The following is a 12,864-nucleotide window of genomic DNA, read 5'->3' on the forward strand; positions in this document are numbered from 1 at the left end:
ACATACTTTGGGCATACTAGGAGTGCTTTTTATATATTTATTGTTGACTTTTAACATTTTTCCATTTTGTGACAAATTATTGTCATCCAATTTTTTTTAGACATCTTAAAATATCATTTCTGATATGTTGTTATTGACTTATACAAATATTTTTCTCTTACTTTTCGGTAAAAATGCATTGAATACCTATTGCTGATAACACATTTATAATTTTACTTGTGATGTCTTTGCACTTGTCTGTACAAATCACTGATGTCTGGCATGATCATACCAAGTGGTTGGTAGAATTATGTCCTCTTTTTGTCCAATTCGGACCTCCATACACAACTTTTCTCTGTACTCGAAATCTGCCCTTCGTGTGTGCATAACCTGATTCAACTTGGGATGCACGGGTGCATCTACACCTACCCTCTTTGCAACACACATTTATACAAGTGGCAGTTTTATATATTATATATACAATGTATTATCAGCGTGAAGTATAACAACACTAACACAACATCACTTGAATAGGTTTCAACAAAAGTAACACGACTTGAAATAAATAATAAAAATAATTTGTTGAAAGATAAACCCCTCCTTTGAACAAAGGTGTCAACGGCGCTTGGTGCGCATTGCAGCGCAAACAATTGTAGCACGCAAGTATTGTCCCCGACCAAAGAAATCTTTCTATGCCATTGAGTACATTGCACTGAAATAGATTTCCCAACAGCCTGCACATAAACTGATGTGTATTGCGCATGTATGGTTACTGTGAAGAACAGCCGTATGTGGACTTGCTGTTGTTTCGTGGAAGTGCCATTCGTTTTCCCGGAATTACGACTTTTGAGCTTGTCATGTGATATGTGGTGTTGATTCAGGATTGGTTGTGATTACGCTGTGAGTGCCAGCTGCGTAGAAGCACTTACCCATGTACGTGGCACCGAAGTGAATTACATTGATGCACCTTTGATGCGGTAGACAGGTAAGATATCATGTTGGGGGCACTTGGACATTGTAACGTTACCCTTTTGTTCATAAGGTGTTGTTTATGATAAGAAACAAATTGTCCCTTGGACTGGAATCTGTCCTTCAGACATGGCAAGGAACAGCATGTACCATTAACAATTCAAGGTTTTTAAAAATTCAAGATGGTTGAACTAGAATTATCCATAGGTAGAACAAACTGACATATGGGCTCTTGTACCGCGAAGAGCGATTTTCATGTTTTATTCAAGGATTCCAGTGTCAAGGAATGTGTTCCGATTGTCTTGTAATCAGATAAATAAATCCAAGATGGCATCCAGACTACTGCTGATAATTGGAGGTTATTATCATGAATATATGGCAGTTTTCATATCATACTTTAGACCCTTGAAGATCCGGGGTAGAATAGGTCTTTTGCAAACCATGCTTGCCGTAAGAGGAGACTAACGTGATTGGGTGGTCAGGCTCGCTGATACATGTCATCGTATCCCAATTGCGTGGATCGATGAGCATGATGGTAATCACTGGATTGTCTGGTCCAGATTTGATTATGTACAGACCACAGTCACATAGCTGGAATGTTGCTGAGTGCGTTAAACAAAAAACAAAACAAAAAAAGCAACAAAAAACAACAACAAAGATATGGAGTATGACATGATTTGTTTGTTTGTTTGTTGTTTAACGCCGCATTCGGCAATATTTCAGCTCTATGACGACAGTCTGAAAGTAATCGGGTCTGGAACAGACAATCCAGTGAGTGACATCATGAACATCGATCCACGCAATTGGGATTCGATGACATGCATCAACCAAGTCAGCGAGCCTGACCAACCAATCGACAAGCATAGTCGCCTTTTACTGCAAGCATGAGTTGCTGAAGACCTATTCTACTCTGGATCCCCATATCAACCCGAGACTCCCATATCAGCCTTGAGGGACGAAGCTCTAAATAAATATATTGCAAAGTTCAGTAACATCAACACAGATTTCTATCTGGTGGAACTCTATCACATATGGGCATATGTACCATGTCACACTGAGATATGTACCATGTCACACTGACATATCTACCATGTTACACTCAGATGTGTACCATGTCACACTGACATATCTACCATGTCACACTGACATATCTACCATGTCACAATGCCCAAATCATCAATGCCTCAGGAATTATAGTATGACTCTATATCATCGCAGGCTCTATATTATAGTGGTATCATAACACACACATCTACACACACTTTCGACCATCTTCCTGAGGCAAGGGAGTTAACTGCCTTTAAAAATCCAGTTTCCACCCTCGCCGTACTAGACAGCACTTATTGAGTTATGTTTTGGCTGGACTAACAAGTCCAATAAAAAATCTGTGAAGATCCGAGGTAGAATAGGCTTGCCATAAAAGGTGACTATGCTTGTTGTAAGAGGCGACTAACATGACTAACGGGATCGGGTAGTCAGACTCGCTGACAAGGTTGATGCTTATCATCGTATCCCAATTGCATGGATCGATGCTCATGATGTTAATCATTGGATTGTCTGGTCCAGACTCGATTTATTTACAGACTGCCGTCATATAGCTGGAATAGTGCTGAGTGTGGCGTTAAACAACAAACAAATCTTATTTACCTGCTTTAATTTCAGATACAAGGAGTGAAGTTTTTGATGTAGCACAGTGGTGAGCCATCCAGGGAGGCTAGCCATGAGTCAAGGTAGGTGGGAGTCTAGTCAAAATGACAGCAGTTTTAGACAGGTTATGTGCCAAACATTTATTGTGAAGTGTATATTTCAAAAAGCATCCTATGTATCAACAGTAAGATACATTGTTTAGCTGACTCATAGTAAGGGACCCGCTATTTGATATTCTGCTTCAAAACACGCAGTATTTTTCTGTGAAAGGCGGAGTTGATCTATATAATGTTTTTAGGATACAGTGCATGTCAGGTTCACAATATATTTTGTGTCTGAAATCTATAAAGAAAATTAACCTTTATCTGGACCATCATTTTTTTATAAATATTGTGTGTGCGTGCATTCGTGCATGTAAATACCAGTGAAAACTAAGCTAAATCTTTTGAGTACATTCAGGGCATTGTGCTGAATTTGGAGAAAAAAATTAAAATACTCATTCATACAATTTTATATTTTGTTGGATGTTGCTATGGCCACAGATGAAGTGATAGTCACATTATATTTAGGAAACTGTTCGTGAAAGTTTCACTTTTTCGATGACAGTTGCTAATTTCATAATTTCAATTCGACTTGTCCATTGTTGTAGATATGCATCATTTGAAAAAAGAAACATTCCATTTTTCACCAAACGTATTGCGATACGTTTTCTTTGGTATTTCATATCATGTTATAATATTGTGCACATCTGCAAGTGACAGACCTGGCAGAATCAGACATTCATGATTCCTTCTGCTATCTAAATGGTTTAGTCCAGTCAAGTGAATTCCTACGACAGTGAGCTTTCGATACAATGCCCCTCCATGTACGGCCACCTTGGATGCAGTACAGGGCATCCCTTGACGCTAGGTCTTCAGCAACCCATGCTTGCCGTAAAAGGCGACTAACCGTATCGGGTGGTCATGCTGGCTGACTTGGTTGGTGCTTGTCATCGATCCCAAATTGCGTGGATCGATGCTCATTATATCAATCACTGGAATTATTTAAAGACTGCCATCATATAGCTGTAATGTTGCTGAGTGTGGCATTAATTAACAAAAAAAAAAATCATATTTCATGATACTTCCCTGTGTTTGAGTTTGATGCAGTGTATGTTCTTTACAGTGCTACTGACTCTAATCTAGGAATGATAGAACTTTGCTGGTCAGATGTTTTATGTCCTCCAAATTTAACTCTCCTTCACATCGTGTGTCCGTCAGATTGAAAACTAACATCTCTTTGCATAAATTTACTACTGAACCTATCACAGTTCATGTTCTACATATCTTTGGCTACTTAATTAGAAGACATTTCATTTGGAAAAATACTAGTATAATATGGCTAACAGAGCAGCTATTTTTTTTAAAAATACAGCCTTCACACCAGCCCCTTGTGCTCAGAAGCCATGAGACATATTGTCAGCTAAACTGGTCCTCAGGACCAAAGTGAGCTTATGCCATAACATGACGTCAGTCGGCCGTCCGTATGTCAACATTTTTTTCAAACGACTTCTTCTTCTGAACCACTAATTGGAAATAAATGAAATTTGAGGTCAAATAGGGGTAATTTGGCTATATTGCTTTAAGCGTCTTCTCTGGAACAAAGAGAAAGATATGAACCATATTTGGTTGGGAGCATTCTCCGTTGGTGAGGATTCAAATTTGTATAAATAGAGGGACTGACCCCCCAAGGGACTGAGGGGCGGGTCCAAATAGTGGTAATTTGGCTATATTGCTTTGAGCGACTTCTCCTCTGGAACTAAGAGAAAGATTTCAACAATATTTGGTTGGGAGCATTCTCCGTTGGTGAGGATTCAAATTTGTATAAATAGAGGGACTGACCCCCCAAGGGACTGAGGGGCGGGTCCAAATAGTGGTAATTTGGCTATGTTGCTTTAAGCGACTTCTCCTCTGGAACTAAGAGATAGATATCAACCACATTTGGGTGGAAGCATTCTCCAGTGGTGAGGATTCAAATTGGAGAAATGGAGGGTCTGAACCCATAGTATGCAAACATAGCAATAACATATTATCCCCACCCTATAATAAACAGATTCATTATATACATGTGTTTGTTATGAAGAGAATAATACATTTATGTCAATAGGATTCGCTTTAGGCTCCAGACTTGCCTCTGGAAACTTAGATCCTGGATCATAATATGCAAACGGTTCAGATCTTTATAAATATTATAAGAAGTACGTTTTCATGCTGTCTGATTTGCCATCCACTCCTTTTAAAAGCTGACAGAGTCAACATTACGAAATATTTGCAGTATTGTATACATGTACAATGTACATGTATATTTTGTCATGATTGCGTAAATATCCAGGTGAGCTATGGGCCTCGTGTTTTCAAGTGTTTACGATGTTCCATTATATAAATCACAGGTTAAAGTTGAGAACATGACCGCAAAAAATATAGAGAGATTATGGTATTTCCATACCATAAATACCCTATATTAGCAATCACAATGGTATTATACTAGCCTTTGGGGAGCAAAATACATATTTTTTTATGATTATGATATTTATGGTATGGAGGCACATTGGGGTATTATTAATCTCTTTAGCAGTTAATGTGATTCTTAAAATACAATGTAATTTTGTTTAAGATGTAATTTTGCTCAGTGAATTAACCTTAGAAATCACATATGAATAGAGCGGTGCCAAATGGTTTGCATCCATGTTTGTCTGCAGGAACACCCACACAAGGGGAAACTCCTATCAACACTTACTGGGAATGAACTTAGCCAATAGTTTATTGAGCAAGCAGACATTGCATCTCTGTGTGGAGTTTAAAAGTTGTTACATGCAAGGTGACCTCAGTTGCATGTCTATCGAATCGTGCTACCAAGTATATATGCATCACTTTCCATTACATGCTAAAAGCAATTATTGTTTGGCAAGTGTTGCACAATGGTTGGTAATATTGATTGTCAATTACTGTGGCTGTGAAATAATCACGAGTTGTGAATAAATAGCGATAAATTGCATAATCAACTGCAACCTGTCAGCTTTATGACGATCACTAGCATTGTTCATGAGAGGTTATTTTTACCTTTGCATCGATAAGCCTGACTTGTATGTTCGGTGCTGTACAGTTTTGTTGGCCTTAGCAGTAGTTCCAATGACAACAAGCATAATGGCTGGCATGAAAACAAGGGACAACATGTCAACAAAAGACAAATCTGATGAAAATGAAAAGATGAAGATGAAATCTGCCCAGCAATGAAACTAATGTGCAAAGATGTGCATACCTTTGGAGATATGTGGCTGACAGATTTTAACTGGCTGTGCTGTGATTAGTGCAGACATTTCATGACAGATTGAGGGTCAATTGTGCACTATGTGATAAAGGAAGAAACTTGGCACAGTTGTAAGTAATGACATTAGTGCAGCCGTTTCATGAAAGATTGAGGGTCAATTGTGCACTTTGTGATAAAAGAATGAAACTTGGCAAAGTTGTAAGTAATGACATTCCAAATATTTTTAGTTATTGGGCCACCCCCAAAAATCCAATATGGCTACCATGATGGAATGAAATTCTAGTATAGGTTACGCACAACCAAATGTTTTCCCATAGGCTTCTATAGTAACGTTATATACTCAAGAACAAAAGTTCCTGTGACACCAATATTTTAGTGTATTTTTCAAACAAGTAAAGTTTGGTTTTCATTATTGTAGTACATGTATGGAATCTAGTCACAAAAACGCAACTGCTACAGAAAAGCATGCATTCCATGCAAAAGTTGACTTTTATGCAAGCCCCATGCATTTCACTACCCAAGAATGGGTATAAAAACATGTGCGTTAACGGGTTTCCATATGCATTGTTTAGCATTGTGCTGACAACAACCACTCAGAAAAACAACAAAGTAACGCATTTATTCAACATTACGAAATGCCACGCCTGTCCGAAAATGAGCGTCTGCGAGCCATTGGTATGCTTGAAGCAGGATCGAGTCAACGAGATGTTGCAAGACAATTTAACGTCCACAGAAACACCATTTGGTGTTTATGGCAACGTTGGCAACAGACGAATGCAGTCAGAGACCATCCTCGAAGTGGCAGGCCGCGCGTAACCAATAATCGACAAGACAACTGGATTCGAACAACACACCTACGAAATCGATTCCAGCCAGCAACAGTGACTGCAAGAAGCATCCCTGGCCTTCGACGAATATCTTCACAAACCGTATGTCGTCGCCTCAGATGTGCAGGGATTGTCGCCAGAAGACCCGCCAGACGTCCCATTTTGACAGGAAACCACCGTCAAGCACGTCTACAGTGGTGCAGACAGCGTCTACGCTGAACGGCCATGCAATGGGGACAAGTTCTATACAATGACAAAACACGTTTTCACCTCAGCCACAGTGATGGACGGATTCGAGTGTACCAACGTCGAGGTGAACTTATATCAATCATTGTGTCATGGAAGAAGATCGGTTCGGGGGCGGCAGCGTTATGGTATGGGGTGGGACTACAGCAAGACAGAGGACCCGTTTGATAGTGGTAGTGGGAAATCTCAATGGACAGCGCTACCGCGACGAGATCATCGGCCTTGTTGTTTCAACATGACAACGCCTGGCCTCATATTGCTCGACTTGTTCAGGAATCTCTTCAACAAAATGACGTGAATGTCATCCCCTGGCCGGCTCGCTCCCGTGATCGCTCACCAATCGAGCACATGTGGGATGAGATGGACCGGCGCCTTCGACGTCAACCACGTGTTCCACAGACACTCCAGGAACTTCGAAACATGCTCCAGCAGATATAGACATACGCCTGGTCCATTCCATGAGACGAAGATGTGTTGCCTGCATCGCAACCAGAGCCGGACACACATACTATTGATTTATAAATTGACATTGTGGCATGTTCATGTTGTTTTTTATGAAATCACGCATTTGACTATATTGCTTTAAGCGACTTCTCGCTTTACACAAGCACTTTCAGAATTTAAAGAACAAAATTTTATATTTATTGAAATATGCTGTAAATGGCTAATTGTTTGTTTGGCAAGGGTCAACTAAATGTGATCACAGTCGCCACTACATTTGCAAAGTGGCATACTAATCAACACAGATCCTTCCACCTTGCTCTGCATCCCCTCTCAGATTTACAACTGCATCTCAGAAGCTAGCCTTGCTCCAACGCTGTACTGAAAGAAAAGTCGATGAATGCATAGTAATTCTATCCTCCACAAATAGGCAAGTCTAGATATGGGGACAGTACTCCAGTCTCCCATAGGAACAACTTATGATTTAAATTAATAATTATTGCCTTAAAGACTTGTGCAAGTGTACCCAGAAGCTCTTGGCATGGCTAATAAGCTTGTGGTAGTGTAGTCAATATTTGCTCGCAGCCATGTGTTATTGATATTCCCTTGCTCACGTGTATCGTCATGCACAGGACAATTAGCGACTTTCATGCATATTCATTGACCAAATTACCCTTTGAAACCGAAGGCCGAGAATGAATGAAACAGCAAGCGTGCAGGCTGGCTCGCCTGTTTTTTCCCCGCTCGCCTCGGTTCAACTTTCATGTCTTTAGGTTTCATTTCTAACTAGCATTTTTCAACTGTGCTTTACCATTATCAGGGAAGTAATGTTAGAATTTGGTGGTAACTGACCATGTTATTTGAAACAGCCGTCTTCTCCCTGACATATTTCTTCCGGTTCGTTACAGTCTGACTGTTGCAGTTCTTTTCGCCTCTTGCCGTAATTGACAGGTCCAATGAATATTGTTTTGATTCTACTCTCCGTTGATTGGCTACTTACTGTGTAGGCGTGTCAAGTTATGTACATAAATTAAACAATCACCTGATTCATGTCACACCAAGTATGTATTCCTACACCTGGAATGTTCTCGTCATTTTTGTCTGTTTGATATATGCAACTGTTTTTGGTTAAACTATATTGTAGATAAAACATGTTTTATGGTGTCGAATTTAATTATAAGCAATGACTGTGGGTTTTTTCCTATTCATTGAGGTATGAATCGAAAAGCCGATGTGCAAACTTTTGTAAGAATCCGCTACACGGATTCATACAGTTTGCACATCGGTTTTTCGATTCATACCTTAATGAACCGAAAAAAATACACAGTCAATCTTTAATTGGATGCAAAAGAGTTTAGGGGTTGGGATGATTAAAACTATTTAATTAAAAACATGATGATGCTTGATATTTCTAACATTTCTCTTGTGACAAATAGTGTTGGGAATATGTTGTAAAAACATGACTTATGACTGGAAATAAAGCACAACAGTGTCAATATGTTATTCTAACTTGTATATATTTCAGACTCCGAGTCTGATGATGATGGGTATATGTGCATTGAGCTGCCCACCCTCATCAAGCAGCTCAAGTCCGTGCTGGAGCAGTACCCTGATGATGGGCAGATACTCAAGGTGAGTCCGTGCTGGACCAGTACCCTGATGATGGACAGATACTCAAGGTGAGTCTGTGCTAGACCAGTACACTGATGATGGAGAGATACTCAAGGTGAGTCCTTGCTAGACCAGTTCCCTGATGACGGGCAGATACTCAAGGTGTCTGTGATAGACCAGTACCCTGATGATGGACAGATACTCAAGGTGAGTCTGTGCTGGACCAGTACCCTGATAATGGACAGATACTGAAGGTGAGTCTGTGCTGGACCAGTACCCTGATGGTGGACAGATACTGAAGGTGAGTCAGTGCTGGACCAGTACCCTGATGATGGGCAGAAACTCAAGGTGAGACCGTGCTCGACCAGTACACTGATGATGGGCAGAAACTCAAGGTGAGACCGTGCTGGACCAGTACCCTGATGACGGGCAGAAACTCAAGGTGAGACCGTGCTGAAACAGTACCCTGATGATGGGCAGAAACTCAAGGTGAGACCGTGCTGGACCAGTACCCTGATGATGGGCAGAAACACAAGGTGAGTCAGTGCTGGACCAGTACACTGATGATGGACAGATACTCAAGGTGAGACCGTGCTGGACCAGTACCCTGATGACGGGCAGATACTCAATGTGAGTCCTTGCTTGACCAGTACCCTGATGGTGGACAGATACTCTAGGTGAGACCGTGCTGGACCAGTACCCTGATGATGGACAGATACTGAAGGTGAGTCAGTGCTGGACCAGTACCCTGATGATGGACAGATACTCAAGGTGAGTCCGTGCTGGACCAGTACCCTGATGGTGGACAGATACTCTAGGTGAGACTGTGCTGGACCAGTACCCTGATGGTGGACAGATACTGTAGGTGAGACCGTGCTGGACCAGTACACTGATGATGGACAGATACTCAAGGTGAGACCGTGCTGGACCAGTACCCTGATGATGGACAGATACTCAAGGTGAGACCGTGCTGGACCAGTACCCTGATGATGGACAGATGCTCAAGGTGAGACTGTGCTGGACCAGTACCCTGATGATGGACAGATACTCAAGGTGAGACCGTGCTGGACCTGTACACTGATGATGGGCAGATACTCAAGGTGATTCTGTGCTGGACCAGTACACTGATGATGGGCAGATACTCAAGGTGATTCTGTGCTGGACCAGTACCCTGAAGACGGGCAGATACTCAAGGTGAGTCCTTGCTAGACCAGTACCCTGATGGTGGGCAGATACTCAAGGTGAGTCCTTGCTAGACTAGTCAGTGATGGACCAGTACCCAGATGATTGACAGATACTGAAGGTGAAGCGGTGTTGGACCAGTACCCTGATGATTGACAGATATTCAAGGTGAGTCAGTGATGGACCAGTACCCTGATGATGGACAGATACTGAAGGTGAGTCTGTGTTGGACCAGTACCCTCATGATGGACAGATATTCAAGGTGAGTTAACACTTTAAGATGACATGTCATCTTTATGTGACTAAAATCAAATCTTGTCACACCTGAAACTTTAAAACACATTTATCCTTAAAGATGTCTGTCTCTACAACATCAATATCGAGTGTGAACTTTTATTTTTACCAGGAGTTGATCCAGAATGCTGAAGATGCCGATGCCAGTGAGATGAGAATACTGTATGATGTCAGACATATTGACCCTGATCCCAGACTACTGAAGAAGAAGCGTTACCTAGCCTCATTACAGGTGAACTTACTTGACAGAATGTCAATGCAGTATCAGACTAAATCCATAAGGTAGCTCTTACCAGCTTTTGAGCATACGCCTATTGGCCATTAAAAACCAAATGGATGGAAATTTAACTACAGGATTAGAAGAATAAATGTTTTCAGTTTCAAAAGCAAACATCCCTATTAAATTATACGTAGATGTGAAATGAAAAGCTTTAAAATATGGCAGATACTAATAATTGCTCTGAAATAGATATTTAGTGCTCATGGTTGAATTGGACAAACTGGCGTCAATGCCTTGTTCACAAGTAATGTACTCAGCTATGTTTTGAATCCCAACCCTGTGTGTGTATAATGACTTGTTCACAAGTAATGTACTGAGTTATGTTTCAGGCCCCTCCCTGTGTGTGTACAATGATGCCTTGTTTACAAGTAATGTACTGAGTTATGTTTCAGGCCCCAGCCCTGTGTGTGTACAATGATGCCTTGTTCACAAGTAATGTACTGAGTTATGTTTCAGGCCCCAGCCCAGCGTGTGTACAATGATGCCTTGTTTACAAGTAATGTACTGAGTTATGTTTCAGGCCCCAGCCCTGTGTGTGTACAACAATGCCTTGTTCACTAGTAATGTACTGAGCTATGTTTCAGATCCCAGCCCTGTGTGTGTACAATGATGCCTTGTTCACAAGTAATGTACTGAGTTGTGTTTACAGCCCCAGCCCTGTGTGTGTACAATGATGCCTTGTTCACAAGTAATGTACTGAGCTATGTTTCAGGCCCCAGCCCTGTGTGTGTACAATGATGCCTTGTTCACTAGTAATGTACTGAGCTATGTTTCAGGCCCCAGCCCTGTGTGTGTACAATGATGCCTTGTTCACTAGTAATGTGCTGAGCTATGTTTCAGGCCCCAGCCCTGTGTGTGTACAATGATGCCTTGTTCACTTGTAATATACTGAGCTATGTTTCAGGCCCCAGCCCTGTGTGTGTACAATGATGCCTTGTTCACTAGTAATGTACTGAGCTATGTTTCAGGCCCCAGCCCTGTGTGTGTACAATGATGCCTTGTTCACAAATAATGTACTGAGCTATGTTTCAGGCCCCAGCCCTGTGTGTGTACAATGATGCCTTGTTCACTAGTTATGTACTGAGCTATGTTTCAGGCCCCAGCCCTGTGTGTGTACAATGATGCCTTGTTCACAAGTAATGTACTGAGTTATGTTTCAGGCCCCAGCCCCGTGTGTGTACAATGATGCCTTGTTCACAAGTAATGTACTGAGCTATGTTTCAGGCCCCAGCCCTGTGTGTGTACAATGATTCCTTGATCACAAGTAATGTACTGAGCTATGTTTCAGGCCCCTCCCTGTGTGTGTACAATGATGCCTTGTTTACAAGTAATGTACTGAGTTATGTTTCAGGCCCCAGCCCTGTGTGTGTACAATGATGCCTTGTTTACAAGTAATGTACAGAGCTATGTTTCAGGCCCCTCCCTGTGTGTGTACAATGATGCCTTGTTTACAAGTAATGTACTGAGTTATGTTTCAGGCCCCAGCCCTGTGTGTGTAAATGATGCCTTGTTCACAAGTAATGTACTGAGCTATGTTTCAGGCCCCTCCCTGTGTGTGTGCAATGATGCCTTGTTTACAAGTAATGTACTGAGTTATGTTTCAGGCCCCAGCCCTGTGTGTGTACAATGATGCCTTGTTTACAAGTAATGTACTGAGTTATGTTTCAGGCCCCAGCCCTGTGTGTGTACAATGATGCCTCGTTCACTAGTAATGTACTGAGTTATGTTTCAGGCCCCATCCCTGTGTGTGTACAATGATGCCTTGTTTACAAGTAATGTACTGAGTTATGTTTCAGGCCCCAGCCCTGTGTGTGCACAATGATGCCTTGTTCACTAGTAATGTACTGAGTTAATGTTTCAGGCCCCAGCCCTGTGTGTACAATGATGCCTTGTTCACTAGTAATGTACTGAGTTATGTTTCAGGCCCCAGCCCTGTGTGTGTACAATGATGCCTTGTTCACAAGTAATATACTGAGCTATGTTTCAGGCCCCAGCCCTGTGTGTGTACAATGATGCCTTGTTCACAAGTAATGTACTGAGCTATGTTTACAATCCCAACCCTGTGTACTGAGTTGTGTTTAC

The 12,864-nt window shown here is 41.5% G+C and overlaps 1 protein-coding gene across 1 annotated transcript in view; it reads left to right on the forward strand.

The window, feature by feature from the left end:
• Positions 1-2,668: 2,668 nt before the first annotated feature.
• Positions 2,669-12,864, forward strand: part of LOC139446427 (sacsin-like) — a 44,484-nt gene continuing 34,288 nt past the window's right edge. The window contains exons 1-4 of the mRNA XM_071227750.1: positions 2,669-2,678; positions 8,941-9,047; positions 9,180-9,233; positions 10,615-10,734. Of these exons, the coding sequence (XP_071083851.1) occupies positions 2,669-2,678; positions 8,941-9,047; positions 9,180-9,233; positions 10,615-10,734 (291 nt within the window). The remainder of the gene's footprint in view (positions 2,679-8,940; positions 9,048-9,179; positions 9,234-10,614; positions 10,735-12,864) is intronic.

The sequence above is a fragment of the Haliotis cracherodii genome, unplaced genomic scaffold, assembly GCF_022045235.1.
Source record: "Haliotis cracherodii isolate W230 unplaced genomic scaffold, xgHalCrac1.p SCAF_6, whole genome shotgun sequence".
NCBI classification, from domain to species: Eukaryota; Metazoa; Mollusca; class Gastropoda; order Lepetellida; family Haliotidae; genus Haliotis; species Haliotis cracherodii.